At 36.9% G+C, this 21,008-nt stretch overlaps 1 protein-coding gene across 2 annotated transcripts in view; it reads right to left on the reverse strand.

Moving 5' to 3' along the window:
- Nucleotides 1-21,008, reverse strand: part of OTOGL (otogelin like) — a 136,191-nt gene that overhangs the window by 90,843 nt on the left and 24,340 nt on the right. For both annotated transcript variants that reach the window (XM_045069092.1, XM_045069091.1), the window contains exons 11-18: nt 11,332-11,438; nt 11,005-11,130; nt 9,616-9,724; nt 8,409-8,455; nt 7,601-7,746; nt 6,371-6,494; nt 4,519-4,696; nt 723-847 (exon numbers count right to left, since the gene is read on the reverse strand). In XM_045069092.1, coding sequence (XP_044925027.1) covers nt 723-847; nt 4,519-4,696; nt 6,371-6,494; nt 7,601-7,746; nt 8,409-8,455; nt 9,616-9,724; nt 11,005-11,130; nt 11,332-11,438 — 962 coding nt within the window. The remainder of the gene's footprint in view (nt 1-722; nt 848-4,518; nt 4,697-6,370; nt 6,495-7,600; nt 7,747-8,408; nt 8,456-9,615; nt 9,725-11,004; nt 11,131-11,331; nt 11,439-21,008) is intronic.

The raw sequence follows: 21,008 nt of genomic DNA on the forward strand, positions 1-21,008 counted from the left end.
CTTTCCAGGATACCAAAACTGTACGTTAATAATAAGGACCATACGATAATCAACAAAATCCTTCTGAACAGCCACTACAAAATCCAGAGATTGTACTGGGCTTTTATGAGTGTGTGTGTGCGTGTGTGTGTGTGTGTGTGTATATAAAGTCTTCATTTGTTGATCATTGAAATAGCATTTTGCATAGTTTGCTATAGCTTTAGTACAAAAACACAGCCAAAGATTCTTGGCATGTTTGTTGCACTGTCATTGCAAATTGGAACTCTGGAGCATGACCATCTCAAATTGTTGCACACTTGATAGCACAGGCTTCCCTGGGTCACTGGCTCCTGCTTATGAAGCCAAAACATGCCATACGATTAGGAACCTGTCTCATGATGGTAACAGAAGACTCTGCTTGAGTTGTCACACTACGGAACTGAAGTCGAACATTGCAAGCCGGTAACAGCATTATTACAGGATTTCCAGAGATTCTTCTTTAGCATTTAAAGAATCTGAAACCTCCAAAAGTCTAGACCACATTCGTGAAGAGTGTGATGATTCACAAACACCTAAAATAAGTACTACACTTGTGAATGTGAACTAGTAAATAAAATAGTCATTTTCTGGAGTTCTTTAAAAAAAAAAATAACCTAGATTAGATAAAGAGGCATATCTAATTCTCTGATTTTGTAAGATTACAGTAATATATGGAATTTCCTCATACATGAAGAAGGACTTACTATTTTGTTGATTAATGTTGCAGGGGTCCACCATAGGAACATGAACAGGTGCAAAACAAGTGGAGGAAACTCTCCAGGCATTGGCATGAAGTTGTGGGGTACCTTCTATCATGCCTGATGGAGAACTAGAGAGCCAAGATAATATGCATCTTAATCTTTCCCATTCATTTCATTTTTTCCTAGTCTTCCACTATCGAAAAGGAGGATACTATTTTTTTTAATTTACAAAAAACTTAGAGGCTAAAATATTCTATTTTTTTAAAATTATACATGCAGTAGCTTTCTGTTATTAAGACTTTATAATGTGTCCCATTGTGGACATTCATAGTTTTATTTAATAATCACCTCAGCCTTGTGAAGAAAATATAATTTCCATTTTAAGGAGAAAGCAAGCAATGCAGAAGCTCAGAGAAATAATAATCATTCAGCTGATAAGTGTCACAGCCAAGATTCAAATCCAGTTCTGACCATTTTAATGAAACATCATTCACACACTAATCACTAATGTGTGTTTGGTCTAGAGTTCATGGGCAGAGGTAGAGATAGGTAGTTCCCATGATTCTTTTTAGTGTAAAAGCAAATGCCTCAAATATAAATAGCCTATATTTCTGACTGAGTATTTCATTTCCATGACGTGCACTGAAATACTGAGGTACCATCTTGAAATTACCAAACAAACCAAAAGAGAATTGAGGGAAAATGGTATAAAAGGCATACTTCATTTGCGGTTGCTCACTTCCTCAGTTTCCTCAGCAAAACAAAATGGAAGAGAAATATCTACCCTTCCCAAATCAGGCTTATAAATCACAACAACACTGAAGAGCTGAACACTAAGATGCCCCCTCCCACAGCCATCAAGATTTACTAACTCACCAACCAGTACTTAGTAAGTGACAATCCCTACTGGGCACTGTAAGGCACATTGTCAAAACTACCTAGAGAATCAGGATGGGCTAGGTCTCCCATGGGAAGTTCTGACCAAGTAAAAGTTGACTAATGAAAGCCCCAACAACATGGCCAAAGAGTGGAGTAGGATTTTTCTCAGCTTTCTTTATTGTCCTAAATGAAGTGCTATGATTACCATTGACCTTAGTCACTAGGAACTATATGGAGCTTCTTACCAGATAGTGGCTGAGAGAGAATTAAAAGGAGTTTCATAAACCATTCCACAACACTTCCCCAACCTCACCCCCTTCCTATCCCTCAAAATTAAACCATTCTAGAACTGTAAAGGATTATAACAAACACCTAACCACAAATCTCCTTTTGTTCAAACAAGAACACCGAGACTCAAAGAAATTGAAGAGCGTTAGTTAGCTCTTTTCTTTCCCTCTCCTTCCCTCTTCACCCCTGCAAAGGACAATGAAATAGGTCAAGGTGATGGGTGTAGTCAGGATTCCCAGGAGGAACTGACTCAGAGCATGGTTCTCTTATTTCACTGAACTGACTTAAAAACAATAAATACAAAAAAAAAAAAAAAAAAAGAACCACAATGTAGACCCATTAACTTACTGCATTTTATAAAATATCCTATAGCTCACCAAATTGAACTTGAGTTAAATTTAATTTAACTCGCCATATTTAACAAGATTTTCAAGTAATTAATATTTTCCATTCCACTATGTTTGCAGATTCGCATTAACCTTTATGAAATAAAGAACTTTAATTGTTTTGTTGGAAAGCTAAACATTGTTCAGAAGTTATCTCTGCCCCTGAAATATTATCCTGCACTGTTATCACGCCTGAATGTTTATACACAGAGGAGACTGGTGTCTTAGAAAAAGGCAGACAGATCTGCCACCTGTTAAACATTGACTGCTAACCCATTCTGATAAACAAAGAAGAGAAACAAGGCTTCAAGTTCTTTTCTGCACATTTTAGCCCAGCCACTTAATAGAGTCTATTTCATGAATGTGATGAAGATATTGATATTCTGAGCTACAAATAAATGAAACATAATGAACTAAATAAGCTGAAAACAAATTAGTCACCCAGAAGAAAAGATTAAATAAATTCTCTTCTGAAATTTAAAATTTCAAGTGCCGGTTCTCCTTGTCTTTGCAAATTCTCTTCTTGGTGCCCTGTTAAAAGTCCTACTTCCAAAAAATAAAACAAGGATAAACTAGAGAGAGAGACAAACCATAAGAGACTCTTAATCTCAGGAAACAAACTGAGGGTTGCTGGCGGGAAGGGAGTTGGGAGATGGGGTTACTGGGTGATGGACATTAAGGAGGGCACATGATATAATGAGCACTGGGTGTTTTATAAGACTGATGACTCATAGGCCTGTATCTCTGAAACTAATAATACATTATACATTAATTAATCGAATTTAAAGTTTAAAAAGTTTTAAAAAAAACAACGTACCTCCATGTAGTTCAACTATCTACTTTATGTTAGTTCCTAGGAACAGAAGGATCGAGAATTTGATCCTCCTTCTCAAAGCCATTTTAAGTGGAAACCAGACAGATAAGGGACAGATTTTCATTTTCATAGATAGTAGTCAAAGTTAACTTTGTCTGGTGGGATGTGAGCTCATGTTTTGAAGCAAATAAATTCTGAATTGGGTTAAACAACATATAGGAATTCACGAGAAAGACTTGGAAGCAGAAGAAATCCCAAATAGCAAAAATATGCAGAAGTCTTTTAAAAAATAGGGTATTGGAAAAAAATTTTAATATCATATTTGAGGAATGGCTTGTCCATGAAATGGTCCCTGGCTACACAGTCCACACTGACCTACTCCAAATCCAGCTATGTTTCTAGCCACCACCGCACAGCTCAATAATTAACATCTTGGAATTACCTCAGTGTTTTTATATATAGCTGATTAATACCTTGGGTCGACCTAATTATTTCTGGAAGGCTGCTATCCCCTCCTGACCTGCAATACAAGCTGCCTGAGGATGGGAACCATGTGACCCTGCTTCAGCTGTCTTATGGTGCTTAGCAGAAGAACAGGGACCCAGAGCATTTTCACTAAATTATACACTGTATCTTCTCACAGGTGGGCGAAACTGCTTCGCCAGTACACGGGGTACAGTTGTACTATACTGCTTTTCTTCTGATGAAACACCAACTATCATAAAAGCCAGGTGACCTAGATGCCAAAAGGTAGGTGTAGAGGTATCATTCATACCAAAGGATATTCATATTTTTAAGGTATAACTTACTATCATTAATAGCCAATGATACTAAGATGTTTTTCTTTTGGGCACATGGGTGGCTCAGTGAGTTAGAGCCTCTGCCTTCAGCTCAGGTCATGATCCCAGGGTCCTGGGATCGAGCCCCACATCGGGCTCTCTGCTCAGCAAGGAGCCTGCTTCCACCTCTCTCTCTCTGCCTGCCTCTCTGCCTACTTGTGATCTCTGTCTGTCAAATAAATAAATAAAATCTTTGGGGAAAAAAGATTTTTTTCTTTTTAAAGCAGTGCATGTTCAAAAATAAAATACTGTTAAGCTTGACTGGTGCCGGGGGAGACAATCAGAGGTGGTTATTCTGTGGGTTAGCCCACAGACTCTGAGTCACACCACCCAAAGCCAAAGCCCAGCTCCACAATATTTGGGCTAAATGACTTTGAGCTATTTACTTGCCACTTTGGGGCCTCTGTGAGTTTCTTGATCTATAAAACAGAGCTACTAATCAGGGGATTGCCATAAAGTTTAAATAGATGATCATGTAAAGCTCTTGGAACAGTGATGACTAAGCTATTATTAGTTAAGTAAATGATTTCAATGAAAGAATTTGTATCCTCTAAATTACTAGTCATTAAATCATGTCCAGAAATGATACTTACAGGAAATCATCCCTTATGTTCCCATTAAAAGTGCCACACAGACCTAGTGTTCTCCTTTTCCATGCACTAGTGAGCTGAATATAAATTCTTTCTCCATCTATAGCAAACAGAATCTTTAAACCAAATGTGGTTTTTAGAAGAATAAATAAGGATGACAGAGTTTGAATTTCAATGATTCCTGTGGGCAAAGAACATACATAAATCAGCTCTGAGATTCATAGGTAGTGTTGGGAAATGCTAGTGTACAACACAAGAACTCTTCTTTCAAGAGACTGGAACCTAGAATTTTAAAAAAAGTTGAAACATTTTTAAAAAGAGAGAGAGAGAGAGAGAGGGCAGGGCATGGAGCCAGCAGGCTCCCAGTTCCTGTTCCTATGTTCCAGGGACAATTTTTGCCACCTTGTTCTTTCTTTTTTCCCATTTTTCTTCTATCTCTCCTTTCTGGATCTTCAGCAGATCTTTTTAATAGGTTATCATGTTCACAGGTTATTTCAGTTGGCAAGCATCTCTTGGCAGGTGTGGACAGTCCTTAGCATTTGAAGTCTGTCCTTTTTTTTTTTTTTTAACATCCTCCACAAACTGGTCATGATTCAATAAGGAAGTGGCACTTTCCTCAAAAATTCCTCATTCCCTTGAGTCTTTCAGCAAAAAGGGGAGCACAGGACTTGAGATGTATCATTTTATGACACCTTTAGGGACAAGAAACTTGTGTTCAGGTCTGAAGTGATGACTTTTGCTGGCACAGGAGTCGCTCTTGTATCCCTATCATAATTTCTGCCATCAGTCTGGTTGCCACACCCAAAAATCAGAGATTCATTCTTTGATCACTTTGTTTTCCATGTTACCCTTCCCCAACCAGTCGCCAGCTTCAGACCACTTTTTTTTCCCTAAGTAATTTTTCAGACTGTCCTCTTTCTATCTCTACTGTCCCTGCCTTACACCAATTCCTCCTCCTTCCCTGCCCTACTTCAGTATCATTGTAATACTCTCCAGGTTTCCTGCTAGCATCTCTTAAAGCCGTTTCCACATGGTTGCCATAATGGTCTACCAAAAAAAAAAAAAAAGATTGTATCAGTCTTCTCACTAACATTATATATTTGGTTGAACCATATGAGATTGTTATCTTTGTACATAAAAATGTCAAATAATGATAATTTCATATTCAATTTCTTATCAAGTTCAACTTCCTTAGCATGACCATGTAATTCATAATACAAATTGGGACGTCTTTAGGAGTGAGGGTACTAACAATAACTATGCTGGAACACAGGCAGAAACAAGAAAACCGTAACGATGCCTGGCATATAAGGCTTTCTCCAGTCTTCATTCCACCTCCTATGTCTCTCTTCTCATGGCTAGACAATCTCCATGACCCTCTTCAGGTGGTAGGGGTCCCAAGCTAGTTATGATATACCCTAAACATACCACAGAGTTCTACACCTCCTTGCTTTGCACAAAACCCTTTCCCCACTTACTTCATCCTGATAACCCTCAGATTTGAATGCTGAACAAAACATCACCTCTTTCAGGAAACTTGCCTGACTATACCTGGACACTCCTGCTCAAGGTTGGGTAAGGTGCACTCACTTAGACCCCCAAAGTCCCTGTGCATATCTTTGAGTTTATCCTATTTTATGTAAGTGGCTCTTGGCTTGCATCTCTCCTCTTGCAAACTCCAGTCCACTTGAGGTGAACACTAGTTCCAACAACCACGGCCATCTCTGAGATGTCTAGCTGAGGACCTGGCAACACATAGGAGCTCAAATGTTAGGTTAATCAGCCGATGGGAGAAAACTTCATTTAGCTGGTTTTATTGTTGTTAACATAGGGAAAGAACATCATAGCTTCTTACCATTCAGATTGAAGCCTTGGTTAGGACTGGTAAGGATCTGTCCTCCCCTACTTATGGTCACTTGTTTGTTAAAATCATCCTCCAGAATCAGAGTTATAGACTGAAGGCAGACCAAGCCAAGGTTCTGCGTAAAAAATCAAATCATCAGTTAAACAAATGAGAGGGAGATAGAGACACAGAAAGAGACCATGATAGTAGGGGAGGGGAATGAGGAAAAGTAAAGGAGAGACAGGGGGGAAGACAGGAGAAAGAAAGTGCACAGATGTAACCATTTCTGGCATGTAGAAGCCTTGAGTATAAGTAATATCATAAAGTAATTACCACACAATCCATCTTCTATAACCCCATTCCTAATGAAATATGTATTTATGGAGTACCTTAAGTATACCATATTCATACCCATATTTTACATAGAACATTAAATAAAAATGTTCTCAACAAAGTGCCAATAATTAAGTTTTCCATAGTACATTGTTAAAGTACCATTCCAAACTCTTAAGTGGCATATTAGGCATAAAAAATTCAATCAGGAAAAGAACAAAGAGAATTAAGATTCTATGTAGAAAGCTTATTCAGACTCTGATGTATTGCAAAGGAAAAAAATCAAACTTTAAAAAGCAAATAAAGTAGCTCAGAATTTTTATTGGAAATAACCATTTCACACTGTGATAAAAGTAGAAAATTAAAGATTTCTGCAAAATTTTGACTATCGGACTTAAGAGAGGAAAACCTCTGTGTCTTTACAGATAACTGATGTGTTTATTTGAAGAGAAGCTGTAAAATAAATATTTCAGCATGCTAAGAAATTTATCCCATCTATTTAGAATTTACGAAGCCTATTCACTGTCAAGAATCACCTTTTTAAAATAGTAGTTTTTGAAATAACCAAAACCTTAGGTCCATTGTGCAATCATACATGGAATACGCCAAAAACTGTACATACAAATACCATTTCTTAAGAAATAAAATACAATTACATATATAATAATCTAAAACATGTATGTTTTCATATTTTAATATCAAATCAGGATACATCATATAATCAATAGTGAAACAGATTATCAACATTTTTCTTTCTTTGTCAAATTGAGAATAATGATACATCTTAATAATTATTTTTGAAGAAAATAACTATTTATTCATATGATCCCTCTTCACCTAAAATGAAGCTTGAGTCCAAAACAAAACAAAATAAAGGACATTCCTCTGGCCATTTTGAGATGCTCCTACCTGTTCACAGTGAGCTTTCTGTAAAGTAATTGTGAATTTATCTTTTCCAGTTCCTTTCACAAGAATGTATTGGCACATTCCAATAAAAGAATAATGTCGACCATCAAACGTTGTAAAATGAGAATCACCCACAACGGAGCATTGAACTACCAAAAAAAAAAAATCATAAAAATAAGAAAAGACAAAAAGAATAAAGAGAGAGAGAAGGAGAAGGTGGAGAAAGAAATTGTTAAAAAGCAGTAAGCTGGGGCACCTGGGTGGCTCAGTGGGTTAAAGCCTCTGCCTTCAGCTCAGGTCATGGTCCCAGGGTCCTGGGATCGAGCCCCGCATCGGGCTCTCTGCTTAGCAGGGAGCCTGCTTCCTCCTCTCTCTCTCTCTCTGCCTGCCTCTCTGCCTACTTGTGATCTCTGTCTGTCAAATAAATAAATAAAATCTTAAAAAAAAAAAAGGCAGTAAGCTGACTTTGGGTAAATAATCATGTATTAAAAAGAACAGCTAAGGTATCTAAAATGTACTAGATTGATGAACTTACTAGGTTATGTTATTAAATTTAACTTAAAATTTATTGAATGACAGCTCTTCCATGTAATTTTTAGGTTCTGTAATTTATACTACTTCAATAAACTTTTACCAGTTTCCCGCTCAAAGCCCTCTTTTATTCAATTTTCCATTTATGCTCTGAATATCTGGATTTATTGATTGTTCCATCTCTTGTTATATATGAGATGACCTCATGAAAATCATTGCTATCTTCCTTCAATTTACAGAAAATGAGAATTTTTCTTTAAAAACATTTTAAAAGGTTTACCTGGACAGTCATGTTCAGTGCAGTTCCAAACACCACCAACACATACACTAAATGAAATTATAAGATTATTAATTACTTATATAGAGAAACTGTATTAGCGTTTGCATCAATGTACTGATTAATGTATCAAAACATACAATGTTTATAGGTTCATAATAATCTGACTTGAAAAATATATCGACAGAAGTTCAATTAACTGATAAATTTGGACTAGCCAGTACCTAATATTATTTATTGTGTGTCATATTTAAATCAGTAAAGATGATACAAAGGGAATACAGAATGGTCAGGAACAAAAGTCCTATGCAGAGAACTTCTGTTTTATGTCCTTCTCTCTCTCATAGCTTAGACTTAAAAAAGTCACACACGAAAAGTATTTACCTATATTATTAGGGAAACATTCATAAACAGGTAATACATTATCTCATCTATTAGAAATTAAGAAAGTCTCTTTTGAGGATCATCAGACATTAAAGAGACAAGATGTCCTCTTCTGTAAAATAAATTCTGCCTTCTGTGAGCAAAAAGAGTTTAAGGAGAGAAGGAGAGAAGCAGTATCTGACAGGCAGGAGCTTAAATGAGTGTCTAAGAACACGATTAGTTATCTACCTGCATGTCACTTATATTACACTGACAGCAACAGGAAAAAGGCCTGATGACATTTATACCTGTTTCTTTGGAAGACTTCCCTGGAGGGATTCAATGCTTTCCTAGAATAGTCTTAATTATCTGATGTAATAAGAAATTCTAAATGTATGTCACCATGGCCAAGGATTGGCAATACAGAGCATCACTTTTTCAAGTACCAAATAGAGAAGGCCAGGAGCACCGTCAGATTCTAATAGGAAAAGTATATCCAAAGTCCTAGTTATAAATGAAAAGAAAATGCAACAGACAGGCGTCTGACATGGCTATATGATTTGATGGAATTATGGCCAAGGGAAGGGAGAAGAATTAGATTATAAAAGAAGTGGTAGATTTTCTACATTTTTTCCAACTTTTTTTTGAACTTGCTTTCATCTTTAAAATGTGAAGATCTGTATGACCCCGTGCCTCACTCCTATACAGACTTTAATAAGATGCAAACCATGTCTTGGAATTTTTGGAAGAAAATCTGTAACAAGTATGCTTCTTGAAACATATATCATGGTAAAGATACCAACTAGCCAGGTGCACAGAAAATACTGGTTGCACATTAATCACATACCATTCAGTACATTCTTGTTCAATTTTTGAACCAACTGAGTAAGCTAATCCATGAAAACTACACGGGCAGTTTTCCAAGGAGATGCAAGTCCCATTGTCCATTATGAGGCCTATTTAAGAAAAATATGTATCAAATTCTTAAAAGAAATAACAAAAATGTGTATTTTTAACACAATAATCCAATCAACTTTTATTGAACACCTGTTTAGACCAGGTGCTCAAAATAAAATTTATTTATTTATTTATTTATTTATTTATTTATTTATTTTACTTGTAAAGAGGTTACTGACAACCTGGTCCTAACTCAATCAGTAGCTATGTCCTAAGGGTCTATTTTGGTGATTTTCAACTTTTTTATCCCATGATTTGCCCTCAAAAACTCAAGTTTTGCTCTACAGAATAAAGGCAACTAGACAGTATTTCTTTGCTTTCGAGAGAAGGGGGAGGAAGGAGAGTGAACACATATTCTTGATTTAACTTTTGTTCATATCAGAATGAGAGACTTCCACTACTGTCACACTGATATTAAAAAGCCAGGTCCTCATACTCAGAGGACCAGGGCAGATGGCCAGCCTTTGCTGCCTCTCTCATGAGGAAAGATGGTTGAGCCAGAATGTAAGTCAACCATGTTACTGAGCACATGTTTCATTCGGCTGACCTTTTTTCAGAATAAGAATTCCTAGGTGAAGGAAGAATTGGCTTATATTTTGGCACATTGATTATTATTCTGGTTCAAACTCTTTATTGTATCATTGGTAACAAACAGCTCAGGCCTCGAGTTGGTCTAAAGATTATGCTTTGAGTAGAACTGACAGACCAAAGGACTGAGGTCAACAGATCTGATTCCAAGTAGTCCTTGCTCATGTTAAGTTAGGAAAAACACTTAACATCTCTGGGATTCTATATTTTTTTTAATCTGTAAAACTAAAAGTGTTTGAATAAATTCTCAGTGTTCTTGGTTAAGGTCTATCAGTAGAGCAGTCATTCCTAATTTTAAATCTCACCTGTATCACTTGCTATGTTACTTCTAATTTCAAATATTAAAACTGCATCAGGACTAAAATTTTATACTGCCAGCATGCAAAGCTTTTTTTGAACTTACTTTTATCTTCAAAATATGAAAATATACAAATTATTAAATGTCCTTAAATATCCAAGAACAAAAGATTCGTCATGGCTAACTTCAGGACTTTGGATTGCAAATCTCTTGGGAAATGTACAAAGTAGAAAAGCATCCATCCTTCCTAGTCACTTTGGGGCCAGATCCTACAAGGGGAGAAGACTGCAACAGCCCTAATGTCCTGAGACTGTAACATTATGATAGGAATCTTAGATCACTGGATTCTGGATTCCCTGAGTACAGACATCATTTCTTGCATGAAGTGCTTACCATCCGCGCAGTAACATCCATCAAGACAATGGAGATTGCTCCCGAGACACTGTTTCTCGAATGTGCAGGTTGGTGGGCAACAACTGATACAATCCCGGTGGACGAAGCTATCATCACATTTATCAGCTAAAATGGGCAAACACAGGAGCTGTCAATCAAATATACTCACCTCTCTTTCCAAGAAAGTACAGTGTTTCAAAAAGTATCCAAGTTTACCACTGTTAGTGTGACAATGACAAATCCTGACAAACCATTAGCGTTAAGTGCTAGGAAAAACCTGACATTAACAAAAATACACAGGGTTTAGGAAATTAAAAAAAAACCTACTACATGCTGGAAAGTCATCTCTCCAGTCTTGAATAGGGTAGCCAGCATGGGAACAGGCTCTGGCATACTCAGTGGCTGCTCGGCAATAGGTTTCATCATCATCAGTTCTGGAGAGTGAAAAGACAGAACCACAGTCACACTGGAAATATTGGCAGAAACCAAGCCTTTGAGCTCTTGATCTCTAGAAATGCTGATTGCATGGTGAATATTCTAGTATAAACTGATGTCAGTATGCACATATCATATACAATAATGCAGAAAACATATTAGCATGAGATCCCAGCTTAAAAGGGCCTGGGTAAATTGTCCTCATCAAACTATTTTAATAATTTGACCACTTTTCTTTTGATTTAAAAGAGCACCTGTACCGAAAAAATTTCCTATTTTAATTATGACATTCTACCCTGAATCTTTGTATGTATTACTTTGCTCCCACAACAAGCATCCTAGACCTTATAAAATCCTATTAATTAATAGAAATAAATTTTTATTTATGTATTTACATCTATAAATATAAAATATATAAATATATTATATAAATATAAATTATATTTAAATATATTTAAATAAATATATTATATTTAAATATAAATATATTATATTTAAATATAAATTATATAATATATATTTATATATACTAAATATATAAATATAAAATATATAAAGGCACCAAATATGATGTATATATCGAATTTGATGCATATATAAAAACATCAAACATGAAAATTATTTCTAAGATATGATGTTGTAAGTAGTATATATGCTGGAATAAAACTAGTACTAATAAAACAGCAGTTTTGAAAGATGGAATAAATAGCACTGAACTTAAGATTTAAAAGATTTTTATTCCTTTTTTGTTCTTTATTTTTAATTCTTTCAAGTTTAAGTTGCTAAAGCTAGTTACTTTTATAATATTTTCCAAGAGTAAATAATCCTTCATTGTTTTCTTATAATCACTCTAGAAGCCCCACGAACAAATATAAGTGGTCTGTCAATTCCCACAGCAGGTTAACACAACATCTATAAAATGAGCAGAGTTGGTAATAAGGGAGTAGACTTGTTTCTCAACCCAATTCAAATTCAAAATTGAATAGTTAAACATCTTACAAGATAATGACCTTAAGAATGTATTTTGTGAACCCTAGCATTTTCAGTATCTCTGTTGTAAAAGCCAAGTATCTCAAATTGCACTTCTCCTGTGCTACTGTAATTGGAGTCACGTAGCTTATTGAGTCCAATTAACTGAGCTTTAGAGGGAAAAAAAGGGCAGAGCATATAAACTTCAGAAGCTCAGAAAATATTCTAAACCTCCAAACAAGAAAATTCTCTAAAAAAGTGGGTAGGCTACACACTTCACAGCACTCACCAAGTGTGTAAACCTGGTGATTCACAGACCTGTACCCCTGGGGATAAAAATATATGTTTATAAAAAATAAAAAATTATATTAAAAAAAATACTTTGCAAAAAAAAAAAAGTGGGTAGGCTAAAATTGTTGAATTCCTAGAAAGATAGGAAGTTTCTGATTTATGTTTAAAGATGTGTCTTATTTTCTATAATTAACAGAGGCTTTGACAGTTAACAAAGGGAACACTACATCAAAAACTAATGATGTAGGGGCGCCTGGATGGCTCAGTCCTTAAGCTTCTGCCTTGGCTCAGGTCATGATCCCGGGATCCTGGGATTGAGCCCGTGTAGGACTCCCGGCTCTGTGGGAAGCCTGTTCTCCTCTCCCACTCTCCCTGCTTGTGTTCCCTCTCTCGCCATGCCTCTCTCTGCCAAAATAAAATAAAATAAAATAAAGTCTTAAAAAAGAAGAAAAAGCTAATGATGAACTCTATGGTAACTAACATAAATAAATAAATAACACTTAAAAAAAGAAATGGGATTATAATATAGACATTTATCCAATAAAATTGTTTTGAAGAAAATGGGGGAAAAAAAGAAAGAGAATGTTAACAAAGTATCTGAATACTGGTTTCCCAGACCCTTGCAACTATTATTAAAATAGCTGCCATTTCTTAAGTATCTATGTTTACTCCAGGATCCACGCCAAGCCCGTAACATATGGCATCACGCGAAAATTCATAACTGGGCAAGAAAGAAATTATCATTCTAATTTACTGAGTGGAAAATGAGCTTATTTGCTCCATTTTGGATATTCACTTTAATAATGAAAATGAGCATGACATAATAATTGTTTTAAATCAATTAACTTTGGAATGGCAAAGTTAGAAGCATTTCCTTGCTGCTAGGTTTACCAATGTTTGTTTCAAATTTTTATTTAAATTCTAGATGGTTAACATACAGTGTAAAATTGGTTTCAGGAGCGGAATTAAGGATATCATCATTTACATATAAAACTCAGGGCTCATTCCAACAAGTGTCCATTCTTAGTGCCCATTGCCCATCCTTAATGCCCACCACCCATTTAGCCCATCCCCTACCCACCTCCCGTCCATAAGGAAAGAAAAAAAAAAAGAAAGGGAGACAAACCATAAGAGACTATTAAGTATAGAGAACAAACTGAGGGTAAGTTTATCATTCTTAAAACAGAAATAGGAGGGCATATGTTAAAAGATTGTTATTATATCATCCTCTCAATTCCAACTCAGATGTCATCTCCTTTGTGGAGCTGTGGTAGGCGTTTCCTGACAAAGCCAGGAATTCTCTCCTCCACAGCCACAGTACACCACATTTAGAACATGTGACCTGTTTCTCCCCCATTAGAATGCGAGTTCCTAGGACAGGGTCCATGTCTAAGCTGTTTCTGTTTCTCCAAGATGTGGCACGATGCTCAGCTCAGAATTGCTGCTGAGCAAATGTGTGTTGAATTGAATTCAAAATACTATAATAATGTAAGCAGGAAATTAATCTGTGTTCAGCAGATTCACAATTCTGTTCTCCTGATACAGGAACTTAGTGGTGTCATCCTGTAATATAAGAAATGAAGGGACGCCTGGGTGGCTGAGCAGAGAGCCTGCTTCTCTCTCTGCCTGCTCTGCCTGCTGCTCTCCCTGCCTGTTCTCTCTTTCTGACAAATAAGTAAATAAGAAATGAAGAGAACTTCCTTTAGGGGAGAAGGGATGTAATGAAGACTAGTCCTGTGTGAAATATTGAGACACATAAAAGGCTAACTCTGGTAGCTTCTCACTTCTATTTAATAAAGGCCCACTCACTTGATTTATAACACAACAACTTTCTTTGGTATTGCATGGCTGCTCTGCCCCCAAACCCAGCCTCTTCACCTCCAACACACCACTTAAGAAATCAGTTGATTTCTCTTTCTTCTGTCTTGTTGTTGGTGTATAGAAATGCAACTGATTCTGTACATTGATTTTATATCCTGCTACTTCACTGAATTCTTATATGAGTTTTAGGAGTTTGGGGGTGGAATCTTTGGGTGTTCTTCATAAAGTATCATACCATCTGCTAAGAACGAGAATTTGACTTCTTCTTTGCTGATTTGGATGCTTTTTATTTCTTTTTGTTGTCTGATTGCTGAGGCTAGGACTTCCAGTGCTATATGGAATAGCAGTGGTGACAGTGGACATCCCTGGTGTACCTGAGGGGAAAAGCTCTCAGTTTTTCCCCTATGAGAATGATACTCTCTGTGGGTCTTTCATAGATGGTTTTTATGATAAGGGGTCAATTCCATTTACAATTACATCCAAAACCATAAGATATCTAGAAATAAATATAACCAAAGAGGCAAAGAAACTATACTCAGAAAATTATAGAATACTCATGAAAGAAATTGAGGAAGAAACAAAGAAATGGAAAAACCTTCCAAGCTCATGGATTGGAAGAAGAAATATTGTTAAAAAGTCTATGCTACCTAGAGCAATCTATACATTTAATGCAATCCCTATCAAAATACCATCAATTTTTTTCTCAGAAATAGAACAAATAATCCTAAAATTTCTATGGAACCAGAAAAGATCCCAAATAGCCAAAGCAATGTTGAAAAAGAAAAACAAAGCAAAAGGCATCACAATGGTGGGCTTCAAGCTCAATTACAACGTTGTCATCATCAAGACAGTATGGTACTGGCACAAAAACAGACACATAGATCAATGGAACAGAATAGAGAGCCCAGAAATAGACCCTCAACTCTATGGTCAACTAATCTTCTACAAAGCAAGGAAGAATGTCCAATGGGAATAAGACAGTCTCTTCAACAAATGGTGTTGGGAAAATTGGACAGCCACATGCAGAACAATTAAACTGGACTATATCCTTACACCACACACAAAAATAGACTCAAAATGGATGAAAGACCTCAATGAGAGCTAGGAATCCATCAAAATCCTTGAGGAGAACACAGGTAGCAACCTCTTCGACCTCAGCTGCAGCAACTTCCTCCTAGACACATCACCAAAGGCAAGGGAAACAAGGGCAAAAATGAACTATTGGGACTTCATCAAGATCAAAAGCTTTTGCACAGCAAAGGAAACAGTCAAGAAAACCAAAAGACAACTGACAGAATGAGAGAAGATATTCACAAATGAAATATCAGATAAAGGGCTGGTATCCAAAATCTATAAAGAACTTACCAAACTCAACACCCAAAGAACAAATAATCCAATCAAGAAAAGGACAGAAAACATGAACAGACATTTCTGGAAAGGAGACAACCAAATGGCCAATAGACACATGAAGAAATATACTCAACATCACTTGGCATCAGGGAAATACAGATCAAAACCACAATGAGATACCACCTCACACAAGTCAGAATGGCTAAAATTAACAAGTCAGGAAATGACAGATGCAGGCATAGATGTGCAGAAAGGGGAACCCTCCTACACTGTTGGTGGGAATGCAAGCTGGTGCAGCCACTCTGGAAGACAGCATGGAGGTTCCTCATAAAGTTGAAAATAGAGTCACCCTACAACCCAGCAATCTCACTACTGTATTTTTACCCCAAAGTTACAAATGTAGTGATGCAAAGGGGCATGTGCATACCAATGTTTATAGCAGTAATGTCCACAATAGTCAAACTATGGAAAGAGCCTAGATATCCATTGACAGATGAATGGATAAAGAATATGTAGTATATATACATATATATGTGTGTGTGTGTGTGTATATATATATATATATATATATATATGATAACTATGGATAACTATGCAGCCATCAAAAGAAATGAAATCCTTGGGATCATTCCCTGCATATTTTCAGACCACAATGCTCTAAAGCTAGAACTCAACCACAAAAGGAAGTTTGAAAAGAACCCAAATACATGGAGACTAAACTTCTAAAGAATGAATGGGTCAACCAGGAAATTAAAGAAGAATTGAAAAAAATCATGGAAACAAATGATAATGAAAATACAACGGTTCAAAATCTGTGGGACACAACAAAGGCAGTCCTGAGAGGAAAATATATAGCGGTACAAGCCTTTCTCAAGAAACAAGAAAGGTCTCAGGTACACAACCTAACCCTACACCTAAAGGAGCTGGAGAAAGAACAAGAAAGAAACCCTAAGCCCAGCAGAAGAGAAATCATAAAGATCAGAGCAGAAATCAATGAAATAGAAACCAAAAAAACAATAGAACAAATCAACGAAAGTAGGAGCTAGTTCTTTGAAAGAATTAATAAAATTGATAAACCCCTGGCCCGACTTATCAAAAAGAAAAGAGAAAGGACCCAAATAAATAAAATCATGAATGAAAGAGGAGAGATCACAACTAACACCAAAGAAATACAAACTATTATAAGAACATACTATGAGCAACTCTACGCCAATAAACTTGACAATCTGGAAGAAATGGATGCATTCCTAGAAACATATAAACTACCACAACTGAACCAGGAAGAAATAGAAAGCCTGAACAGACCCATAACCAGTAAGGAGATTGAAACAGTCATTAAAAATCTCCAAACAAACAAAAGCCCAGGGCCAGATGGCTTCCTGGGGGAATTCTACCAAACATTTAAAGAAGAACTAATTCCTATTCTCCTGAAACTGTTCCAAAAAATAGAAATGGAAGGAAAACTTCCAAACTCATTTTATGAGGCCAGCATCACCTTGATCCCCAAACCAGACAAGGATCCCACCAAAAAAGAGAGCTATAGACCAATATCCTTGATGAACACAGATGCGAAAATACTCAACAAAATACTAGCCAATAGGATTCAACAGTACATTAAAAAGATTATTCACCATGACCAAGTGGGATTTATTCCAGGGCTGCAAGGTTGGTACAACATCCACAAATCAGTCAATGTGATACAACACATCAATAAAAGAAAGAACAAGAACCATATGATACTCTCAATAGATGCTGAAAAAGCATTTGACAAAGTACAGCATCCCTTCCTGATCAAAACTCTTCAAAGTGTAGGGATAGAGGGCACATACCTCAATATCATCAAAGCCATCTATGAAAAACCCACCGCAAATATTATTCTCAATGGAGAAAAACTGAAAGCTTTTCCGCTAAGGTCAGGAACATGGCAGGGATGTCCATTATCACCACTGCTATTCAACATAGTACTAGAGGTCCTAGCCTCAGCAATCAGAAAACAAAAGGAAATTAAAGGCATCCAAATCGGCAAAGAAGAAGTCAAATTATCACTCTTTGCAGATGATATGATACTATATGTGGAAAACCCAAAAGACTCCACTCCAAAACTGCTAGAACTTATACAGGAATTCAGTAAAGTGTCAGGATATAAAATCAATGCACAGAAATCAGTTGCATTTCTCTACACCAACAGCAAGACAGAAGAAAGAGAAATTAAGGAGTCAATCCCATTTACAATTGCACCCAAAACCATAAGATACCTAGGAATAAACCTAACCAAAGAGACACAGAATCTATACTCAGAAAACTATAAAGTACTCATGAAAGAAATTGAGGAAGACACAAAGAAATGGAAAAATGTTCCATGCTCCTGGATTGGAAGAATAAATATTGTGAAAATGTCTATGCTACCTAAAGCAATCTACACATTTTTTTTTTTTTTTTAAGATTTATTTATTTATTTATTTGACAGAGAGAAATCACAAGTAGGCAGAGAGGCAGGCAGAGAGAGAGAGAGGAGGAAGCAGGCCCCCTGCTGAGCAGAGAGCCCGATGCAGGACTCGATCCCAGGACCCTGAGATCATGACCTGAGCCGAAGGCAGCGGCTTAACCACTGAGCCACCCAGGCGCCCCAAGCAATCTACACATTTAATGCAATTCCTATCAAAGTACCATCTATCTTTTTCAAAGAAATGGAACAAATAATTCTAAAATTTATATGGAACCAGAAAAGACCTCGAATAGCAAAAGGGATATTGAAAAAGAAAGCCAACGTTGGTGGCATCACAATTCCGGACTTCAAGCTCTATTACAAAGCTGTCATCATCAAGACAGCATGGTACTGGCACAAAAACAGACACATAGATCAAGGGAACAGAATAGAGAGCCCAGAAATAGACCCTCAACTCTATGGTCAACTAATCTTCGACAAAGCAAGGAAGAATGTCCAATGGAAAAAAGACAGCCTCTTCAATAAATGGTGCTGGGAAAATTGGACAGCCACATGCAAAAAAATGAAATTGGACCATTTCCTTACACCACACACAAAAATAGACTCAAAATGGATGAAGGACCTCAATGTGCGAAAGGAATCCATCAAAATCCTTGAGGAGAACACAGGCAGCAACCTCTTTGACCTCAGCCGCAGCAACATATTCCTAGGAACAACGCCAAAGGCAAGGGAAGCAAGGGCAAAAATGAACTCTTGGGATTTCATCAAGATCAAAAGCTTTTGCACAGCAAAGGAAACAATTAACAAAATCAAAAGACAACTGACAGAATGGGAGAAGATATTTGCAAACGACCTATCAGATAAAGGACTAGTGTCCAGAATCTATAAAGAACTTAGCAAACTCAACACCCAAAGAACAAATAATCCAATCAAGAAATGGGCAGAGGACATGAACAGACATTTCTGCAAAGAAGACATCCAGATGGCCAACAGACACATGAAAAAGTGCTCCATATCACTCGGCATCAGGGAAATACAAATCAAAACCACAATGCGATATCACCTCACACCAGTCAGAATGGCTAAAATAAACAAGTCAGGAAATGACAGATGCTGGCGAGGATGCGGAGAAAGGGGAACCCTCCTACACTGTTGGTGGGAATGCAAGCTGGTGCAGCCACTCTGGAAAACAGCATGGAGGTTCCTCAAAATGTTGAAAATAGAACTGCCCTATGACCCAGCAATTGCACTATTGGGTATTTACCCTAAAGATACAAACGTAGTGATCCAAAGGGGCACGTGCACCCGAATGTTTATAGCAGCCATGTCCACAATAGCCAAACTATGGAAAGAACCTAGATGTCCATCAACAGATGAATGGATCAAGAAGATGTGGTATATATACACAATGGAATACTATGCAGCCATCAAAAGAAATGAAATCTTGCCATTTGCGACAACATGGATGGAACTAGAGTGTATCATGCTTAGCGAAATAAGTCAAGCAGAGAAAGACAACTATCATATGATCTCCCTGATATGAGGAAGTTGTGATGCAACATGGGGGCTTAAGTGGGCATGAGAAGAATAAATGAAACAAGATGGGATTGGGAGGGAGACAAACCATAAGTGACTCTTAATCTCACAAAACAAACTGAGGGTTGCTGGGGGGAGGGGGTTTGGGAGAAGGGGTGGGATTATGGACTTTGGGGAGGGTATGTGCTTTGGTGAGTGCTGTGAAGTGTGTAAACCTGGTGCTTCACAGACCTGTACCCCTGGGTATAAAATATATGTTTATTAAAAATAAAAAATTAAAATAAATAAATAAATAAATAAATATTTCCAAATTAAAAAAAAATGAAATCTTGCCATTTATGCTCAGCAAAATAAACCAGTCAGAGAAAGACAATTATATGATCTGATATGAGGAATTTGAAAGGCAGGGTGAGGGGTTGTTGGGGGGTAGGGAGGGAAAAAATGAAACAAGATGGGATCAGGAGGGAGACAAACCATTAGAGACTCTTAATATCATGAAACAAACAGGATTTCTGGGAGATGGGAGGATAAGGATAGGGTGGTGGGTTATGGACACGGGGGAGGGTATGTGCTATGGTGAGTGCTGTGAAGTGTGTAAGCCTGATGATTCACAGACTTGTACCCCTGGGGCAAATAATATATTATAGTAGTTAGAGTTAGACTTGAAAGGCATATAAAAAACATATATATCGGGCGCCCATGGCTCAGTGGGTTAAGCCTCTGCCTTCAGCTCAGGTCATGATCTCAGGGTCCTGGGATCAAGTCCCACATTGGGCTCCCTGCTCGGCAGGGAGCCTGCTTCCTCCTCTCTCTCTCTCTGCTTACCTCTCTGCCTACTTGTGATCTCTCTCTGTCAAATAAATAAATAAAATCTTTTTTTAAAAAAAGAATTGTCTAAAAAATACATATATATCATAAATTCATTTCTTTTACTATTTTGATAACTCTATTTCAATATAGTTTTTTGTGTGTCTGATTTTGTGCATTTCAAAACATTATTTTGAAAGAATTTATTGACATCTCTAAACTCCCATAAGGCAACAGTGGAACAAACCATTGAAGAATTGCTGTGTTCTGCTCATGCTGCTTCTATAAACCATTTAGTCTGTACTTCTTATTATCCAGCAAGCTTTTAACAGTTGTTAGTATGGTTTAT

The sequence above is a fragment of the Mustela putorius genome, unplaced genomic scaffold, assembly GCF_011764305.1.
Source record: "Mustela putorius furo isolate JIRA1106 unplaced genomic scaffold, ASM1176430v1.1 tig00003911_pilon_pilon_pilon, whole genome shotgun sequence".
Lineage (NCBI taxonomy): Eukaryota > Metazoa > Chordata > Mammalia > Carnivora > Mustelidae > Mustela > Mustela putorius.